At 24.3% G+C, this 23231-nt stretch overlaps 1 protein-coding gene across 4 annotated transcripts; it reads left to right on the top strand.

Moving 5' to 3' along the window:
- The first annotated feature begins 110 nt into the window (after window positions 1-110).
- On the top strand, window positions 111-22495 carry cyst (rho guanine nucleotide exchange factor 18 cysts). Of its 4 annotated transcripts, none has more exons than XM_089225399.1 (29): window positions 111-268; window positions 2360-2586; window positions 2657-2736; window positions 2824-2998; window positions 3056-3200; window positions 3259-3436; window positions 3537-3697; window positions 4661-4819; window positions 4935-5113; window positions 5174-5247; window positions 5340-5428; window positions 8729-8788; window positions 11825-11875; window positions 13053-13099; window positions 13808-13899; window positions 13957-14067; window positions 14132-14449; window positions 14518-14676; window positions 14741-14895; window positions 15992-16148; window positions 16213-16498; window positions 16587-16771; window positions 17314-17476; window positions 17545-17654; window positions 17722-17915; window positions 19002-19248; window positions 19447-19752; window positions 19841-20128; window positions 20901-22495. In XM_089225399.1, exons 2-29 carry the CDS (start codon window positions 2385-2387, stop codon window positions 21084-21086), a joined length of 4557 nt encoding a protein of 1518 aa, XP_089081525.1. In that variant the 5' UTR covers window positions 111-268; window positions 2360-2384; the 3' UTR covers window positions 21087-22495. The 4 variants fall into 4 exon arrangements, with proteins under 4 accessions (XP_089081525.1, XP_089081526.1, XP_015372744.2 ...); XM_089225400.1 differs by having other exon boundaries at window positions 3098-3200; XM_015517258.2 differs by lacking the exon at window positions 8729-8788.
- Window positions 22496-23231: the final 736 nt, after the last annotated feature.

Consider the following 23231-nt stretch of genomic DNA (forward strand, 5'->3'; position numbering starts at 1 on the left):
TTTAACTGTCATTGGGTGAACGTTATCATAGTTATCAAATTTAAAACGTTGCTGACGTCTGTTTGTTAAATAATTCTATTTTTTTTTTTTTTAATATCAATTTCGTTCCAATGTTCATTGTTATGAACATAAAGTATCAAAATGGCAGTCTGTCATCACGATCATTGAGTCTGACTAGTCTGAGTATATAAAACGTAGTTGTTAGTGTTTTTGTTTTTATCTGCGATCCGCGAAACACGAATTATGATACATATTTGCTGAATAACAGGTAAAATTTGTATGACTGCACCATGTTTATTCAGTTACTTCATTATTTAGTCCATAACTGGTGAGTCAATGCCCTAGACCTTCCGGGTTTGACTAGCACACCTATTATGTAAATGTAGGTCTTGAACTAAATTCCGATTTTTGTTCTATCGTCTAAGGAATTAATTAATATAAACAAATACTGTGGATTACGCTAGTAGGCTGTACAAATCTTCCTCAATTAATATTTATGATTAGGATCTTATTTTTTGCTTGTTAAAGTTATATTAGTCTGAAATTGCTAGGTGTCGTAAAAAAAAGTTCTAATTACCAAATAAAACATAGAGCATTGGATATGATTTTTCTTTAACATATTAATGTCTTTAAATCTGATTCAAATGCATTACCTAAATTTTATTTTATTGATCTATATTTTTAGTATTTACCTTTAATACTAATACATTTATTATACTGGGATGAGTAATCCGAATCCCATGATTATTGTATTACTTAATAGTTTGCATTCATCATGTTTCATTTATTAGTATTAATTAATTTTTAAGAACACTAGTTTGTTATGATTTTACTTTCTCATAAGTTATCAAATATCCTAAGATCTTAAGGAAGTAAATAGAAAGCATGAAACAATTTTAAAACTTGATTTTCTTATCATTTTCTTTTCATTTTATCTAGTGGAATCCATTTAATAGATGATTTAGTTCTAATTAAAACCAAGTTATCATTGTTATGTTTAATATGCATAATTTTAAATTATATAATGTTGAATAATCTTCAAACAAAAATTTGTTGTTTTTTCCTTTAAATTAAATTATGGATGATAAGAAGTATTGTAAGTTGCAATTTTTTGCTGAATTAATATAGTCATCAATAGGTAGTAATGTATACTTTATTGAGAAAATTTCTTGACACACAATAATTTAAAAAACAATTTTTGTGTATAAATATATTTTTTGTATTTAATCTTATTTTGTACTTAATTTTCATTAATATACCTATTAGTTAAGTAAATTTTTGATATCTAAACAAGTAATTAATTCAATTTTCTTTTACTTTTCTCATATATTTATGAGTACTAAATATCAATGAGAAAAGTTGCTCACCATACATCTACCGTGGTTGTAACAGATTTATATGTACCTATAAATATGACTAAAGAAGTATATTTAATTTAAACTCTTGTTACCGTTCAATCAATATTAATAACAATTTATCCTTTAAACTATAGGCTAAAGCTTCAATTTTAACCTATACTATCAAACTAAAATACATTATTGGCTATGAAATATATCTTCTGATGATATTGTAATTGTATGTTTACTTTATTTTCTTCAAAAACTACTAACTATGTATTTATTTTAGTTTATCTGTAAGTGATATACCTAGGCATGTATTGATAAATTATGTTAGTTTATTTAAAACAATTTAACACTTATGAAACATTGTTGTGAAATTACCTATGATAAAATATGGAGATAAAACAAAAACTTATGTTAGTTTGATAATTGATGAATTTGTATTTTTTTTTTAAATTTTTTTGTCATTATGTTGTTATATTGTTCAAAATTCTGTTATTAAGTTTATTTATTCATTGCGTAAAAATTGATTTAGAAAATAACATTTAATTAAGAGCATAGGTTTTACATTGTATAAAATTCTAAAATTTTATATTTAACTGATAATATGTTACAAAATATAATAACAGAAAATTATATATAGGTAATAATATTATTATAAATATTATAGTAAATAGGAAAAGAATATACCTATATTAAAAATTAATATTAATTGTGAAGTGTTTTTAAATAACAAAAATTTTTAATACTGACTTAAATCTTAACTATAAATATAATGAAAGATAATACCTAGTAAGAATTTTCACAGCTAGTCTACAATATTTTTTTTCATGTATATTTCATTTTATTTGGTAAATATCTAATTATGTACGTAATAATTCAGATATACTAAGATAGTTATATCTAAATTAGTTTTCAAATTACCAAGTTGATTTATGAATTAGATTTAAAAATTGCTTCCATTTTACACTTAAACTAATAATTAAAGTGCTAACAATAATTTGTTAATTTGATTATAGAATAAAGTTATTATAAAGACATGAAATGGAACATTTTGAAACAGACGAGCTGGACGATAGTGAAGAAGACACAGTAACAGATTATTCTCAGATGAATACAGCAGCAAATGATGTAAATAGTATTGATTCAACTGATTTTGTGTTGAGAACAATGCCAAGCACTACTCTAGTTCCTACAATCAGCGTTACACCTCATTTAGCATCTGGAAAAAATTATCCAGTCCTTGGTTATTATCTTTAAATTCACCATCATTCAAAATTAAATGTTTTTTCATTTAAATTTATCAATTTTTACAGAGGAAAATATTCAACAACTACATGAAATACATGAGGTTATACAACAAATGCGTGATTCTGCCACGTTAGGATTGACACATGTAATTTAAATTAATACATTTTATTTTTTAGGTTCAAATGTTATTATAGTAAAATAATAAAAAGTAATAATTTTTTTAATTATATAGATGATACATTTTTGTGGAATGAATAATACATTAAGTTCGTCATGTCCTTCATTAAGTAAACCTCATTGCCAGTCTGAATTAGATACTTCCAGCCTAAACTCTTCTCCTACACATACAGATTTATCTTCAACATTTGACTCGATTAGAAAACACAAAACTGGATTTGTTAGACGTAGTATGTTTTATAATACTATTTTATTAAAGTCCTTTAATTAAAATTTTTTTTTTTAAGAAAAATGTTTTAACTGGTTTAATATGGCAAAAAATTGTGCAGATTCCAAAGAAAATGAAATTATTCGGAGAAGAAGTTGGGCAGCATTAGATGACTTAACTAAAAATCACATGCATAGCTTAAAAATTGTAAAACGACATAAGAGGTATTAATGAAGTAACAATCATATTATTTTTTCACTGCTTTAAATGTATCTCTTTTAGTGCAAGCTTAAGCAGTATGGAATCTGAGACAGAAGACCCATTTACAGATAGCACAGCAAATTTATTAAATACTGACAGTACATCATTTCGTCACCAGAAGTCAAATAAAAATGTTAGTCCAATTAGTCGCAGGTTTAGTGGAACTTCTACACACTCGCTTAATGAAACTGATTATCAGGTATGAAATAAAAATGTGTAGCGTCCTCTTAATGTTTTTATCATTATTATTATTATTTGTTAGTTTTTGTTAACTTTTTGTATAATTACATGTATAACAGAATGGTTTTAACAAAATAACAGCCAAACGAGCTGTTGAAACTTGTTTATTACAAGCCAGACTTCCTTTACAAAAATCTGTTTCCACACCTTCAATTATGGGTACACGTGACATTTTAAATAAAGAAAATGTTTCAAATAATGACGTCAATAGTATTCCAATGTAAGTTTATTTTAATCATTTGTATATATTTATTTAGTTCACAAATTTATTTTTTATTTTATAGTTTAAGCACCTATATGTCAGTATTAGATGTTTTTTTTTATTAAATTAGACATTGTATCGTAATATATATTTTTAATTATTAAATTATATTTATGCTTATGTAAATACAATACAATTCGCTTAAAAACCTTTATAATTCAATTTTAAATAGAATTGTGTTAGTTCTCTACTCAAAATATGCTTGATGCTCTTTAAATTAAGTACAATAAAATACCAGTTACAAAAAGGTTGGTACTCAAATTTTTGGTGATATTAGAATCTCAAATGTTAGAGTAAATGGACTTTAAAACTTAACTTGACTCAAAAAAATTAATGCTGAAATCAACTGTTTTCAAAAAGAAATAATACTTAACTATAATTTCTTTTATATGATGGTGTTAAAACGGTTTGAAATTCTTAAACTACATAGTGTGAGTGTTTTAACTTTTAAAACAGTTCGGTTTACATTTTATAAACTGTTTTAATGCCAACATATAAACATAGTATATTTTTCAGTCATTTTTTTAATTTTACATATATATTATTTGATGAAACAAAAAATATAATTGTAAAGACTTAAAATTTATAAACAAGTGATACTTGACTAAATATTTTACCTAAGTATCTATTTTAATACCTATCTTATTAATCTTCTCTAGTCAAAATTAATAATTTTATCTATGTATTAACTACTTTATATTTTAGCTTATACAGCTACTACTAAAAACAAATCTAACATCTTTATTTGATATGCGTATGAATAGTGAAACCATTTAAAAGCAAATGGTGCTTTAAGCGTTGATATTCTAATGATTTAAATTATTATAATATTATAATAATTGTGAATTACTTAATCACAGATTGCACGTATATCGCTTTATTTCAATTGTATAGTTATTACTATTTTTATTTTTATTAAAGTAAATACAAAAATCCTACCCACCATAGAAGTCGTCCTAGTGGTACAGAAGACAGTGAGACTGAAGAAGAAACATTGGATGTAGATAGTACAATGAAACGTTGTTATATTACCCCTTCATCTAATAACACAAATATACCCTTCTACAATTTGTTTTCTGAGTGAGTTAAAAAAAAAAATTATTTGCACTGCACACTTTTCATTTATTTTAGTTAATAATATAACAATTTATTTATTATTATGTTAAATTGCTTTTTTTCATAAAACTTGTTGTAGTATGTCAGATGATCAAAATGCTAAAAGAAGAAAAAGAGGAAGTTTGTTTTTTAGAAAGAAAAAAGATAAATCAAAGAAAATAATTCATTCCTGGATGTCTCCTCCATACAGTAACTTTGAACAGTCATGTGATTGGTGTGCAAAACCTCTAGAAAATAAACCAGCTTTATCTTGTGAAAGTATGAAATTGTTATAATTATTTTAAACTAAGTTAATTTTAATTTTAAATTAATTTCTAGGTTGTTTGATCACAGTTCACCAAAACTCATGTAAAGATCAAGTTTCTGAATGTGTTAAACAAAAATATGGAAAGGTTGGTATTTTCTTAAGAATTATATTTATTTTGATGTACACTAACATAATTTAAGTGAATATTTTTACTTCATATTTTAATAATTTTAATAGAGTAATTTGAGATTTTCATCATCCTCATTTCAACAAAGGTTTTATGGGAAACGCCAAAATAATACTAATCAGTCTTCATCGCCCAACAGGTAAATGCATTATGAATTAATTAAATTTTAAAAATCATATCTATGTCAATATTAAAATATTATTTCTTGCCAAAAATAATATATAATATTAATATTAAAATAAAAAAATGTATAGGATAGGTAATTATAGAATATAATTAAGCATGTAATATTATGTTTAATTTAATCTGTGGTGGGTGTGATCAATTTTACTGAATTAGTAAATAAAATATGTATCCCTGTTGGGAAAACTTCAAAATTATATAATATAATGCATAATGCCAAAATTGAATAATTGTGATGAGTGAATACATTTAAGTTTGAGATAATAAGTATAACTAGGAATATGCTATACTTTTTGTTTTAAATTTAATTTTTTTATTGTTTTACTAGATAATTAAATAATATATTTATTGTGTTATTAAGGTATACTCTTTTATAACAAAATATTTATTCGAAAAGAAAAATCTATGTTGATTAAGCAACAATAACTAAATAGTATATAATAACATACAATTATCATTTGAATATAATCACTATTAGTTAGCTAAATATTATCATAACTTGAAACAGAATTTCTGACATGCCCTATTTATAACATAGATAATATTAAGAGGATGTGATACTGGCATGTGTTGTCTCCGTCTTACAAATGTGTAACATAGCAAGTTTTACACTCAATAAACAAGTGTAGTCCTGTTAGTTTAAAATTTAGAGTGAATAGACCTATCATAAAAATTAAATGGTAACATTATTATTGAGGGCTTCTCATAGGCTGTTTTTAAGTGAGTTATGAGTATTTTAAGATATACTAACAGTTTACAATTTTAAAATACTCATAACTCGCTTTAAAATTTAAATATAATGAAAAGCCTATGAGAAGCCCTCAATAATAATGTTACTTTTATTTTTTATAAGAGGCCAATTCACTCTAAATTGTAAACTCACGAAGCTAAACGTATTTTGCTGAGTGTAAAATTTTGATATGATACGCACTTGTTAGACGGTAAGACGGAGACAACACATGCAGGTATAACATCCTCTTAAATATGTATGTATATTCCACATGTCTGTTTATCTATTCATGTCATAACAATATTCAGAAATTGACGACATGTCTAGACATACTTACATTTTAGATACTGAGTGTAGTGTATGAATGTGTTGATTTTATATTGATGTGTTTTTTTTTTGTCCTTCATTAACATTTGGGATAGTTAAAATGCTCCAATGCTTGAAATCAGCATCTTTTCTGATATAAAAGTAAATCTAGGTAATAATTTTAAACATTAAAATCGAAAATTACTGTTAATTTTTAATAAATTGAAAAACAAAAATTATTATTACCAAAAACCAATATCTAAAAAAATGGATTCTATTTTTTTGGTGTGTCTCAAACCAATATTTTGAGGAGCTATATCTCGCAAGCCTATCAACAAAAAATAAAAATGTTAACTCTTAAATTCATGAAAAAAATGGTTTTATTAATTCATGATATTTTTATTATCTGTTACCATTTGAAAATCAAAAGTTGATAGTGGTTTCACCAAAAAATATAGAGGTTAAACAAATGTTAATATTATAAAATTTTAGAAAGACATAATCCTAGAAGTTTAAAAAAAAAAATCAAAAAAAGTTAATACTTTTTGAGATAATTAGTATACCCACTTAAATGGATCACTCTGTATATTAAAAATATAATGACATTTTCAAATGCAATTTTTTGAAAAAAATGAATTTAACCTATTGTAGTGCTAATGCCTAATAATGGAATTAATTATTACTGTTATCACATTAATATCATATAATGTATCTACTTAGTAGTAGGCTCAGTACCGTTTTTTGTCTACAACGATTTTATATAATTGAATTAAAATTTAACACATCTATTGCAATGACTCTCTAGATACCTAGTATAAAGCAAAATATATCCATTGATTCAATTTTTTTCAAGATAAACTCCTAATATCTATGCAGATAAATACAAAAACATTATCATAAAATGTGTTTTATAGAATTGATAAGTAATCTACAAATTAATAAACTATACTTTATATTATAAGTAGGTATTTAATAAAAATTGTTTATTATGATATTTTAATTGTGGTAATGCCTAAATTATCTCATATTCAATATTGAATTTAGTACTATTTATTTTTTGGAAGATTAATACATTAAATATTAAGCAACTTCTTATTAATTAGTATAGTTTTATACAATTGATTATTCTCATATCAGTTAAAAAGAAAATACCATATAAATTTGACAAAGTATTGCAATATTTCAACTATCTAACTAGAGCAGTTTACTTTTTAGTTTTTGTATTATAATATAACTTATTTGAAGTATGGCTTAGTTAATTAGAAAAGTGTTTTTTCTTTTTTTCAATTAAATATAACTATAATATTTATTTTTTTGGTCCAGTGGTGGATCCGTAGTGTATTGAAAGCGGTACTTAATTAAAGTATTTAAAGTGTCATATTTGAAAGTAATATAATTAATGAATGAATGACTATTTTTAGAGTTTAGTTTAAAATAAAAATCTGTAGTATAGCTTTTTACTACATGTACAAACACTGAAAGAATTAAGGGGATTGAATATTGAAACATAGTTACTATATTATATCTGACTCTGTTTTGGCCACCACTACAGATTAACTCTGGAGTATTTTGAGTTGCTATTAAATATTTTTTATAATAATATGTTAATCTATCTGGTAATTATATATATTAAATAGAATTTTTTCATAAATATTAAAATGTTTTAATATAATCTATACTACATAATAAATAAATAGAACTAGCCTCACCCTATTTAAAAATTGTAGGCAAATAAAACCTAATCAAATGTTTAAATGTATCAGCATTTATAATTACATATTAAAAGTGCAACAATTATTACCTAAATTTGGATTTTAGACGACCTTCAACTAGATGCTAAACATCATAGAAAATGTATCTTAACAAAATAAACATACATTTTTGCGTTTTAGAGATATTCAATTTATTTATGTTTGATGTAAAATTATAAATTATAATCTTATATTTGCATGGCTTTAAATTTATATAACATCAAATATTAACATTTGAAAAACACATTTTTACTATTTTCATTCATTGTATTTTAATTCATGTTTGAATTTGATATTTATAATTATAGTAGAGGGCAGAGGCTAAATAATTTATATTGGTTTTTATTAAATTTGAATTATAGAGTATGTAAATTTGTATATATTGTAGATATGATAATTTTAATAATTGAAAAAATTTTCCTCAATTGTTTTTGTGTGCATAAATTTTTTTTCACCTATCCGTTCTCAGGAAATTTATGGTGCAGTTTTACTCTCCTTGGAAAGTGGTAGCAACCAAATTAGGTGTGAAGTAAGTTTCCCCCGCAACACAATATACTGATCTACTGTAATTGCAACCCCTTTTTTATGTGCATTTTGAATAATTCTTTTGGCTCTATGTTATTGTGAATTAAATTGTTTTGTTTGATTTTTACTTAAAATAAATATTAATCTTAATAACTTTTTTTATTTTATCTCATAAACAAATCCAAATAGTAAATAATTAAACAGATTTTGTATAAAATATACAAATTACATTTTGAACCATTTAGTATTTTGTTGTCATCTAGATGTGGACTAAGGTAGATTTAGGTTGAAATTTAAGTTGATTATATATTTCCTACTATTAATATTTTATGGTGTTGTATACCTTAATATTATATACAATGTTTTTCTTCTTTTGCTAGACGAAGGATCATTTTTCTTACTTTCTTGTTAACTTTTTACTAAGTTGTATGTACAGTTATGTAAGCAGACTTACAATTTAATTTTTAGATATTAATCTGAGAAATTTCTAAAAAGCTGGAAAAAAATTTTTAGAATTACTTTGTTGTAATTACTCTAAAACACATTTTGTGGATATGCATAACAGGTTGTGTATTTTAAAGTATAAATGATGTGTATTTTGGTATCTTATAGTTAAGAGAATGTAACACTAGCATTTGTTTCCATCTTACTTGGGATACCAAATTTGTGCCCAGCATATCATTTGTAGTTTTTTTAATTAAAAAATTAGGATGAATTGACCTCTTATGAAACTTGACGTTAAGGACACTACCTGTGTTAGTATATGTTTTTTACAATAGTTCAATTTTTTAGCAAGTTTTACGTATATAATATACCATTAATAAAAAATGCTTAACTTGCTTAAAAATTGAATCACCATACAAAAACCCACACACAAACACCTAGTCATAAGGTTTTTTAAGAGTTTGGTTCACTTTCACGTTTAAGCTAACAAAGCTACATGTGATCTGATGGAGATGGTGAAACAAATGCCATTTTGTTACATCCCTCTCAAGTCTAAATGTTTTGAAGTCCATCCAAGAATATATATATATTTTTTTTTAATTAATCATTTTATTTTTCTTAAACCTATTGATTTTATGCTATTGTTTATGTAATTTGTTTTATGAATCTAATATTAATTTCTTATATTACTTTTCGTTTATAATAAGCACATAATATTTATTTAATCATGAAAATAGACAAAAGTTAACTATCAATATTGATGAACTGTACAGACAAATGATAAATAAATACAAATTTGCTTTAAACTAATAAAGTTAATCGGAAATTTTTGTAGTAATTAATAAACATAATTAATTATAAAATATTTCAATTCATCGCCTTACTATGGTTATTATATTGTATTTCTACTATTTCTAAAGAAGTAATGATAACAAAAAACTGTTATGCATGTTATTTTATCTACTGCTTTGTGTAGATCATATACTTGGAATTTGTGCTACTACCTTAAAATAAATAATTATAAAACTAAAAAAGATTCTGAGCAATGTAAATGTAAGTTAAAACGGCATTAAATAATTTTATCAATTACTATTACAATTAACCGCCATTTTATCTAAATATAATCATAAAAATTATTTTTAATTGATAGATTTATGTGATATTAAATTTATTTTTATATAATTACGATGATAATTTATTAATTTTACTTCATCATAAATTTATCAGAAAATTCTATCTATTTACAGAAATGGGATATTGGTTCCACTCGTTTTGAGGTTAGATGGTAGTGTATTATTAAATATATTTGTTAAAATGATACATAGTGAAAATATTCTGTTTACAATTGTTTTCAATTACTTTTAAAATGTAAGCATAAAACGTAAAAGTAAATTTTCATTTATTTTTTTTAAATTAATTTTGCCCCCCCCCCTTCCCTATAAAAATTTCTGAGGAAGCCCATTTTGTATCTTTAGTGTTTAAATTATTAGTTATAAGTAAAATATAACCCTCGATCAGTGACCGCTATACAATAAGTAGGTAGTTGGTACCAAATAAATATTTTTTCGTTTTTATTTATTTAAAATAGCATATTTACAATCTATACAGACAAGGTATAATGAGTATGATTGGTATGGAATAACAGTAAAAATAATAAAATGTTCTTTGCTTTGCTCAGAATCTATTTTTATAATATATTTTTTAATTTTTAATTTATTTTTAGAACTTCTCAAATAACTTAAATTTGTTCTTTCGATTTCATAAAGTTATTTAAGTTAATGCAGATCATAATATATTAAATGATTATTATTATTGCTTTTTCTACATTTAACATAGAATAGAGAATGCCACTTAAGAATTTCTTGAGGACACCACATCTGCATATTATGTTGTCTTCATCTTACAAGTGCATAACAGAAAATTTTACGCTGAGCAGCTCACATTTAGCTCCTTTAGTTTAAAGTTTAGAGTGAATTGGGCTCTTCTAAAAATTAAAGATAACATTATTATCTAGGTTTTCACATAGGCATTTTATTATATTTTAATTTTAAAGCAAGTTATGAGTATTTTTAAAATTGTAAATTGTTTGAATATCTTAAAATACCCATAACTCGCTTTAAAATTAAAATATAATAAAAAGCCTCTGTGAAAACCTAGATAATAACATTACCTTTAATTTTTATAAGAGGTAAATTCACTCTCAACTCTAAACTAATTGAGCTAAATGTAAATTGCTGAGCGTAAAATTTGCTGTTACTCACTTATAAGACGGAAACAAGACATAGATTTATGGCGTCCTCTTAACTAAAATCCATTACCCTTTTAAATTTGTATAATGTATAGAATATTAATTATTAGAAATAACAGCCATTATATTTAGTTTGTTTATGCGCTAAATTTTATATGATTATGCCTTTAACATATGGTAAATAATTATATATTCATATATAGTAAAATGTATTTTAGTAGTATTAATCGTAACCTTTATATCCTGTGTGTATGTTACTCATCCATTTTCATATGGAATTTTAAATTTTTTATATTAAGTACAATTTGCTATATATTTTTAACTAATAAAAATTATATTTAATTTTAGCCATTCGGAAGATAAAGATGATGGTCATAGTCATTCGCAAGATGGTGTAGTGTAAGTAAAAAAATAATAATTTATCTCATAGATGTTCAGTATACTCTTAATTTTTGAATATAAAATAGTTTATAGGTGTCTAAAGTGTTATGTTGAAAGTAATTTTCCAAGAAAGTGTTTAATCATTAATGTTAGGGACACTATACTTTATCGAGCAAGAGAACACTAAACGACCCAACAAAAATGTTTCTACTGTGTATCCCCAGTCCCCACACAACATTCTGCCTTGGCAGAAGCAGTCTCAATGGCAGGGAGTCTCTTGGGGGGATGCGTAGAGTTAGTGTGTTCTCTTACTGAACTGAGTATAGGTAAATTTATTATTTATTACATTCTACATCTTAAACAATTTCATTATATTTAAAAAAATATATATGAAATAAAAGTTACTTAATATTCAATGATAATTAATTATGAAACATATGTGTACTTAATTACATGTATATATTTATATATATATATATCTATAATATATTTACATATAAATTATATTGCATAGATTTAATATAGTTAAATTGTTTTAACCTATTGTTGGTATTAATGTTAGTGCTTCGCTACTATTAAATTTATATTAAGAATCATTTCTATGTATAATATTAAACAATAGATATAAGATTTTAAATTACATAATATGCCTTTTATTAAAATTATATGATACCAACAAAATTTAAAAAAAATAGTTTAACATTTATCTGTGAATACAATAGCTGATCACAGGCCACTGACCTTATTATGTTTGCACATCTTCATAATAATGGTCTAACTATATTATAATTTGTAATAATCAGTCATCATTTTCATTTATTTTAACAGGATTTGCTGAATTGTATCATAAAAGTTTAAAAAAGAGTACTGTGATTTATTTAATTTTATAAAATCATTTTATGTATTTTTTTTTTTTATCATTAAAACTTTGTTTTTAATTTCTTAAATAGATATTTTGAATGATATTGACTTCAAGTAATCTAATTTTGATAGGATATAACTAAAGAAACACTTTTAGCTTTGTTGCATTACTTTAAAGTTTTTTTTAAATATTATACAGAGACATAAAGGAAGGTTAACATTAACAAAATGTTATGTTGCTTATCATTATTCCTCTATGTTATATATTAAAAATTTTTGTTAAAATATGAATTTCTCATTTATCTATATTTTTATATAAGTTTTTTTTTTTTAGATACTCGGATGAAGTTTCCTTGGTTCAATTTGAATTTTTAAATGAAAGTAAGCACCTAACTATTAATGATATACAATTACCTAATAATAGTATTTATACTCTGTGATAATTACCATACAAATTAAAAATATCTATAATAATAGTAATAAACCCAATATCCCAAACCTGCATTTTAAAATAGCTTGAAATTAAAATATCCAATTATACATACCAAAAATCAATTTTAGTATTGACTAAAAAAAATAATACTTTTTCTTCCGAGAAGTTACTAATATTTTGAAAAAAATTCTGATGATGATGGTAAATTGAGACTGTAATCTATATCTCATCGATTAATCATTCATATTATAAATTATTTATTGACACCGAATATGTTAGATCAAATATTGATTGACGGGAGAAATAAAAATTGGATCTATATGCACCACCATTTGTATAGTAATTTATTTTATGCAAAATGGAAATGAAAAAGTTAACCTAAGTTTATATGAAATTTGGTTTACTAACACTCAACATTTAATTCCAAATTTGATAGTTAGCACCTGAAGTGTGTTAAGAGTATTAAGTGACTCACATATTAAGTGATAAATTGTGTGCATCCCTATCTTTAAAAATGTGGCAATTAATTGCCTAGTGTCTGAGCCATTTTAATAACAGTTTTAAATATTCTAACTAAAGTTAAGAACTCAAAATCCAAATCAATTATTCTGGTTCCAACCCCTACTTAATATTTTGTATTTGTTTTTGTTGAAAAGATCATATAACAGCTCATGATTTAGAAACTGATCCAGCATTGGGATTACACGAAGAACAACCTGATTCATGGACACCTACTGTTACCAAAGAAGTAATTAAAAATTTTGTAAATTTTTTTAATAACATTAATTATGATTTTGTCTTATAGACTGTGAAAAGTTTGAAAGATAATAATAATGAAATAAAACGCCAAGAACATATTTATGAATTTATATTAACAGAAAAACATCATTGCCTTACTTTAAAAGTCATGCAGAAAGTAATTTCAAACAGATTATTCTATTATAGTATGTTTTAATATTAAATAAATCAATTTGTTATAGATATTTGTTGATGGTTTACAAAAGCATTTCCAACTCGGCGATAAAGTTTATCGTATGTTCCCTAGATTAGCTGAGCTTACAGAAATTCACATTCGATTTTTAGAAAAGTTAAAAGAAAAACAACGTTTAGCAGCTATCTATAATAATGGTATTGTAGATTCCATCGCAGATTTACTATTAGATCAATTTTCAAATATAAATGCTCAACGTTTAAAGAGCTCTTATGGAGAATTCTGCTCACGACATAGGGATGCATTGGATGTTTATAAAGTTTTAGAAAAAGATCCAGCTTTTTTTAATTTTATGAAACACTGTCAGGTTAGTGAATTCAAAAATTGCATGATTTTAATAACTCCTGGTCTACAAATTGATTATATTTGCTTTAGGCCAATCCCTTGTTGAAAAAAAAAGGTATTCCTGAGTGTGTATTGTTTGTCACTCAAAGATTAACTAAGTATCCATTACTCATTGAACCTCTTATAAAAACTTCAAAAAAAAACAAAGTTGAAAGTGAAAAACTTTCTAGAGCATTAGCTATGGTTAAAGTAAGTTGAATGCTTAATTACATGTTGGTTAAATTAATTGATTTTATAAATGGTATTTATCTAGGAGATCTTGGTGGAAGTAGACTCTCAAGTAGCTGAAAAAGAAAAAGAAGATAGAAAACTTGAAATATATAATCGGATGGAAGCTAAGTCTTACACTAATTTTAGAGGACGTAAATTTAAAAAATCTGATTTATTGTCTGAGAATAGAAGACTGAGGTGAGTTTTGTTTTAAAAATATTTTTTATTGTTTTATGATAAAATTAAGGAATATATCATATAGATATCCCTAATTTCATTAAATAATTAAACTATTTAAACTACATTGTTTTCATAAGATTTTAAATATCATGATTACAATTAAATTTATCAATAAATACACTTCTAATGAAAAAGCTTAGATATTTTATTTATGATATATTTAAAACAAAATATTTTCCTTTAAATTAAAAGTCTGGTTTTATTTTTAACTTGGAATAGAATGAACAAATTAATAGTTATACTATGAAGAGTTCTTATAAAATAATTTTCAAAAGTTTCTTACAGAACCTTGATAGATCAGAATTTAATTAAAAAAGAAATGAAGAAGACAATGTTCTCCAACTTATATTTGTTTTCAAGGGAAATAAAGATAGTCATCACTTATCACATTTTATAGTTCTATTTTAATTTTAATTTTATATGATATTGTAGTAGAGTAAAATTAGGATTAATAATTGATCTTCTGTTATGTATTTTATATTATTGTAGTAAAAATATTAATAACTATAATCTATTTACAATAAGGATCTTCTCAGTTACTATTATTTATCAATGAGTCTAGGAAACGCTTGTATATTGAACCTAAAGGCTTAAAGTCTACCCTTTGTAGACTCCTTTCTACGTACAAGTCAGCTGCTGCTTTTTAACCCTAGTAGAGCATTATAAAATACATTTGAATTAATATAAAATTAAATTTATTATGAGTTTTCTCAATTGTCATAGCATTTGCACATTTTATTGAGTAAATATTAGTAAATAGTACCTATTACATATTATGTAATTATTATTGTAATTTTAGATATTAAATTTTTTTAAATCGATGAATTGGAATGATTACAATTGTTATGCAATTAATATTTTTTTTGATGTATTAAAGTTTAACAAAATTATGTATAACTTAAAGTATCTATGTTTAAAAAAATGAACTTAAATAATAAACCCCAACAATGTTTGTTCATTATTATTCTAATGTTTTTTTTTATATTATAAGTGTTGATTAAATGTAAATAATATTATGTAGTATACATGTTATTAAAGTAATATATTTTCTTAGATTTGAAGGGACAGCCTGGCTTATGCAACGTCATGCTAAAACACAAATGGTAATGGTTAATGTAATTGTTATGACCGATGTGCTATTTTTTATAGTTGAAAATAATCACAAGTATAACTTTTTTATGCCTGAAAGCAATAAAGAAAAAGAAACTAAAGTAATTTTTTTTGTTAAAAAGTTAAAATTGTTTATAATTCATCATGTTGTTTTTAAATATATAGGTTTTAAAACCAGTTGCTGGTGTAGTATCATTGCAAAAACTCTTAGTCAGGGTTAAAGCTGGAAATGATACTAAAGGTATTTATTTAATATCTTCTAATACAGCCGAACCAGAAATGTTTGAACTTAAAGTTCATAAACCTAAAGACATTCAAGTATGGATACAATCTATTCGTTCAGCTGTGAATGAATGTCCTGAAGAAGAAGACAATGGACATGTAACCTTCAGTTTTGAAGAAAGACAAAGGCAATTGGAAACTAAGAAAAACAATATAAGAGACATTGTTGGTATGTATCATCTTATTATTTAATATTTATATTACATTTTAGAGCTATATTGTGTTTTTTAATTTTTTATGTATAATTCAATGTATAGGAATATTGAGGCAAAAAGATGTGGAGCAAGCTCTGATTTTAGAAGAAAAAATGGGATTACAGCTAAAGCTTTTAGCATCTGCTGGAGTAGAAACATTACCAATTGAAACTCCATCATATTCTCATTTAGTTACAGAGCATCAAGATTCAGAAAAGATACGTAAAGAAGTGATGAATGCTATTCAGGTAAATTAAATATTATTTATATTATTAAGTATTTATTTCACTGAGTCTGGACTAAAATATGTATTTCTTAATTCTTGTATAAAATTCTAAATTAAACTTTGTGACTTATTCTTAACGTAATTTTAAACAAAATTCCTCTGCTATTATTTATAATATTATGTAATTGGAAAAATTAGCTAAGTTTATGAAACATTATATTGTTATATTTTAATATTGTAAAAACGCTTTTTTACTTGCGATTTTCTGTTTTCTCTCTTATAATTCTTTTATACTTGTTAAATGTATAAAATCATTAATTTTTAGTGCTGTTTTTTACTTTAATCATAAATCTGCTATTGATTAGTTATTATTATTATATTAAGGTAATACTATAGACTACAATATGAACTCACTTCCCTTCCGCTCAGCCATTAGCTTGGAAATGACCAATTTATTTTATTTTAAATTGTAATTTTTTTTTAGTAAAAAATTTTAGTTGGGAATAAATATATTGTTATTATCTATGTTTTTTTTGTTTTAAAATGTTTGGTTTATGTTTTCAGAAAGTCAATGAACTTGCTTGTTCATTGTATGCTTCTGGTACCAATTTGTCTCGTAGTGCAAGTTCTGTAGGTGAACATCAAAGTGTAACATATGTTTCACCAACATTACCTAAAAGAGCTGAAACATTTGGCGGATTTGATAATTCATTATCATCACCAAAAAGTAATTACAAACATAACGAGACTCACTTGTATATTCATTATTTATTTATTATAAATATTTATATTTAGATGCTCTAAGAAAATTACCAAAAGTTTTGGATAGTAATGAAAATAGTGTGGAATCTAGTAATTCTAGTCCGATGGGTACTCCAAATTCCACTCGTAAAGATTCCAAAATGGTAAAAATAGATCTTAAATCAAAATCATGATGTTTATTCATTTAAAAAAATGTACGTATTAATATAGAGAGATATCAATCTTACCTGGAAAGAAAATTGTAGTACTAGCTCATCTCAAAGTGCCACTACAATACAATCATCCAGCGAGTTCCCAACATTATTAGCACTGGGAAAAGAACAACAAGCTACTGCAATGGAATTAACACATCATATTTATACTTTATCTTCCATTATTTCACAACAAATGACTAATATTGATAGGTAAATATATTGTCATTTATAAATATTTAGGTTCTGTATTATAAACCATATTTTTCGTTTTATACCAGAATTAATTTTATGTAGTTCATTTTTATGTGTGATATTAGATGTTCAATCCAACTAGTTTATAAAATTTACCTTTAATTTTGTAATTAAGTTTATGGATGTTATAAATGAAATGACTACTAAAGAAAATTAGATAACAATTATATATATTGTATGACAAAAATAAAAAAACAAAAGGTTATAAAAATAATCAGCATTCAGAGGACCAAGCATTCATTTTTTCCATTTTACACATGTAAGACATAGCAAATTTGCATTTATTAGTTTCAATAGTGTACTGTTAGTTTTCATATTAGAATAAATCAACCTATTAAACAAATTAAAGGTAAGATTATTATATAAAGCATAGTCACATAGTCTTTTATAAATATTTTTATTTTTGTTAAACTGTACATTTTAAAATGATTATAATTTACTTAAAAATAATAATATCAGTTAAAGTCTATGTGGGGCCTTAGATAATAATCTTACCTTAAAATATTACGATTAGTAAATTCACTCTAATATCAAAACTAACTGCACACTATTGAAATCAGTGAACAAAAATTTGCTGTTTTGTATGTTTGTAAGACTGAGATAACTAACGTATAGTTTCATGTAACGTTCTCTTAAAACTAACCTGTTTTTTTTGTTTTTTTTTTTTCATTGACAATATATTTTGAAAATGTAACTTCTATTAATATCCATTTAGACAAAAGCCTATAGAAATGTTTACATTTCATATATTATTGTACATTATAATTCATTTTTATGATGAGTATGAGGTCAGTGGTGTTCAATATTTAAAAAAGAAAAGAAAATCAGTACAATATAATATTCAAATATTTATCAATGTTGAATTTTTTCTAAATTATAATTGTTGTCAATGCTTAGGTTACTAATATTATTATTATGGTTTATTAAACCTTGCCCATTAGTTATAATGATTTAAATTAAATGTATTGTTGTTATGGAATATAAAAGGGGTGATTGTAGAATGTTGAAAATCAAAAATAATTGGTTGAACAAATTGTTTTTAAGTCTTCAAGCTGAGTTAGCTGCTTACAAGTCTCAGAATCTCCTGGAAGACCCAACAGTAAACAGTTCAAACATGAGTTCTACTTCCTGTTTAAAAGATAAAAGGCCAGTTTATAGGCATAATCATCAATTGGAGGAACTACGTAATCTACAAGATAAGTTAACACATGAAAAAGAGTCTTGGATAAGAGAACGGGATTCCGAGATTAAGGATTTGGAAGAAAAAAGAGAACAATTGCTTAGATTACAGGTTAGTTTTAAAATTTAAAATAAACTGTTATTAGAAGCGTGCGCACTTTATTACTTTAATTAACAATAATCTATACATTACTTTTTAGTCCTGCTGGTATTTCTATTTAAACCTAATATGCAATATTATAAATTTGGTAGTTGATTTTCTGAAATTTAAATAATATCAATAATAAACTCTAATTTCAATTGTTTTTAGGAACAAGTACGATTAGAACAAACTGATGTAACTCAGCAACGAGAGCAGCTTTACCTTAAATTACAAATGTTAACCAATCAAGGTATTATTGTGTCACCTAATATGCAGCTACCACCTGTATCACCAAATCAACAGATGCAAAATCAATCTCTCTCTGATAGTGTAACTCAGCCATTGTCTCATTCAGAATCTGTGCGTAGTAAAAGAACCGATTCTCTGAAATGGAAACAGCATAATACTCTACCTTCAGCCACTTCCTCGTCTACATTACCTATTAACTTGATTAGTGCTACTAACCAACAAAAGGTAAGGAATATATTTATTTTAAAATAGAAAAATTACGTAAAATTCCCATGTGATCTATATTTTTATTTTATTTTTTAACTTTGTTTAGGTAGCTTCCAAAGTTCAAATAAAACAGAAATTACCATTTAAATTAGCTACTAAATTGGGTAACAATAATTCAAGTTCTACATCTGATACCATACCCAGTACCATAACTTCACCTTCTCAATCATCAAATGCTTTTCAACAACTTTTACCATTAAAGTTGTGTGAGAGTGCCAAAAACCCAATGAACCCTATTCAAGGCAGTTCTATTGAAATGCTATCGCCATCAAGTCAACTAGGCCCTAGTCATTCACGTACAGGATCTAGTCCAGCAATGATGCAAAGTGCTCAGGTATTTAGAATATATTTGCAGAAAAAATATGTATATATATAAGTTATGATTAAAAGTTTGACCATAAATATCCGTTCTATCATAATTGCCATTAATAATTTTAACATTTATTTTCATGAATATTATAAAATCATAAATGTTGACAAAAAATTTACTTTGAGATAAAGAATGTCTGAGTGTTGGTTTTATGATATAAGCTACTTACCAAATGAATTTTCTGCAGAACTGATTTTGTGATGTTAGGTTTCACTATTAGGGGAATTGACCAGTTATCAAACTTAATTGAATAAAATTATCAATTTATGTACATTTGGTTTTTAAAACATTTTAAATTTTTAAGCGAGTAATGTTTTTAAGATATTGCAATTTAAATATATTTATAACTTGCTTGAATATTAAAATTAAAAATATCTAAATTAAATACACAAAATTGATGTTGTTCAACAGTGAACTCAAATTTGTTATGTTATACATTTATAACTTGGAAAAAACACATTTGGGTATGGCATTTTCTTAATGTACAAAAATAAGAATTTATAGATAATTCTTATGAATAGTAAAAATATTAAATTAAAAATGAATAATTAATCAAACAATGATTTTTATTTAATTAAATATTTGAGTAGATAAATTAGTGTTGAAAACTTATTATTTAAAATTTGAATACCAGAATTTCTTAATGCAATAACACAACATTATTATGGTTCTATAATTGATATTTATCTTTGTAACTTTGTGTCTCTTACAATTATTTTTCATTCCTAATATTTAGATAATAGAAGGAAAACAATCTGGTAATAAACCTGGCAGAACAAACACATATCCAAAATTGCCTGAAAAATTTCGCATTCGAAGTCCAGAGTCAAAACAGTCCAAAACACAGACTACACAAAATAGTGGCAGCATTAATAACACCAATGCTACCTCCACTACTGAAGAAGAAGTGATATTCTTCTGATTGTAACATTTTTCTATATCTTAAACATTTTCATTACTAGTGGATCTCTTTGTTTATAATGAGTAAGACAAACTACTATGGACATTCTTGGACAATAATTTTAATAATCCTAATAACATTCTCCAGATATTATCTACATTTCCCATTCCACTATCTAACTTATAAGTTTTTTAAAATCCTAGAACATCTCACATTTTTTTCCCCACAATATATAATATTCTAATCAATGGTATTAAATATTAGTAGAATTCAAATTTCCAATGATTTTTTTTAAATATTATATACATAGCATATATATTTTTGTCATTGGTATTCAGTTGTTACAATATGTCTTTCCTATTGCATTTGTTTTTTTTTTCCAAAATGTTTATCGATTTTTTTCTCTGTGATTTTTTTTGTCTAAAATTATTTATTTTATTTCTTGTAGTTATCTATTTGAAATCCTTAAATTTAAGGCTATTGGTAATGTTGTTTAAGCTTTACCATGTGTTATTTTTTTTTTATACATAATGTTTTATATTTCTACTTCTATTTATATACTATTATTATTATTATGTTTTTTTATTTGGGAAAGTCCTTCTTTTAGGTGGCCTAAGCAATAATTGATGACTAAGACTTTCAAACTTCGCCTATATGTTGCCTAACATAACTAGGGCTGTGATGCACCTTTATTTTGTGGTTAAATTTATATAGTATTTTTTTTATTAATAATATTACCTAGCAATAATCAGTGATAACAGTTACTTAAGTGATGAAAAACAACTACTAAAATTTAATAGACAAATAGTAACTTAACTAGTAGATTTTTTTTAATTTTGCTAAAATTTGCATGTTTTATCATCATTTAAGAAACTGTTTTATACTAACAATGTGTCTTATATGCAATACTTATTTTCAATGTGATTAATTATAAAATATTGTTCTGGTAAATTTTATATAATTATTATTTTAATATTATAGTTCAAAAAGATATGTAGGTACTTATGTTTTGTAAATATCACCAAATCTTCAGGCTTATTTGAACCATTCTTAGTAAAAATTTTTATTATTTTTATTTTTATTCTTTGTTTAAACCATAATTTTGTTAATGACACCAGTGCTCGGTTATTATTATTATCATTTAACCGGTTTTATTTACTTTTTACTGTGTTTAAATCATGTTAAGCCTAATTTCACAGTATTATATAACTTGTACGACCAAAACTATGTTTTTTTTTTTGTTGCTCCTAGATTTTTGAATCTTTTATTTGTTATTATTATTACAAATATTTTTTTATTTTTGTAATAATACCTATATCAATCATCTTGGTTTATTAATAGTTATTTTTAATACGTTTTTACAAGCTCATTGTATTTTGTATGACGATACCTACCTTATATATTTATAATAATATATTATTATCATCATTATTATTTTTATTTTTATTATTGTATTGTATTACAGGTTATAATTTATTATATATTTATATAATATAAACATTCATATTTATAAATGATAATTAAAGAAAATATATATTGAACTTTTAATTGTGGTTGGTGTTTAAAAAAAAAATATTATGACATTTTAAATTTTATTTTTATATTTATAAATTTGATTCAGAAAATCAATCATGATTTACAATAATACTCCTGGTGTAATATGGTGATTTTATTTGAATTCTGAAATTTAATTTTTGTGTTACTTACATGATTTAGATCGGCCATGATTTGTTGATTTGTTCTCAAACATGTCTCATAAAATATTATCAACAAATGCTGTAAAAAAATAATCATAAATACCTTTTCATTTTTCAATGCAGTAATGTCTTTAAAATTATTTTTTTAATGCCTAAAACTTAACAATACGAGTGATAGGAAAACAGTGGTTTATCTTTAATTCAACATTTTAATTAAGTTAACAATATTACAAAAACAAAACACCAAACTTAGACACGCACAATAAAAATTCAGTTAGTATACTTGAAATAAATGTGATCCCATTGTATTCCAGATGTTATTGGTTTAAGTTTCGGTTAGTTAAACACATCCGATAATCACAATATAAATCTAAACACTATTACATTAATTTATAAAATAGTATAAAACAATTGTTATTTGATCCAAATGAAAAATATCTAACCAAAAGCTTTTAGAGCAAATATTATG

The sequence above is a fragment of the Diuraphis noxia genome, unplaced genomic scaffold (assembly GCF_037042655.1).
Source record: "Diuraphis noxia isolate RWA-SAM2 unplaced genomic scaffold, SU_Dnox_SAM2 contig0004, whole genome shotgun sequence".
NCBI lineage: Eukaryota > Metazoa > Arthropoda > Insecta > Hemiptera > Aphididae > Diuraphis > Diuraphis noxia.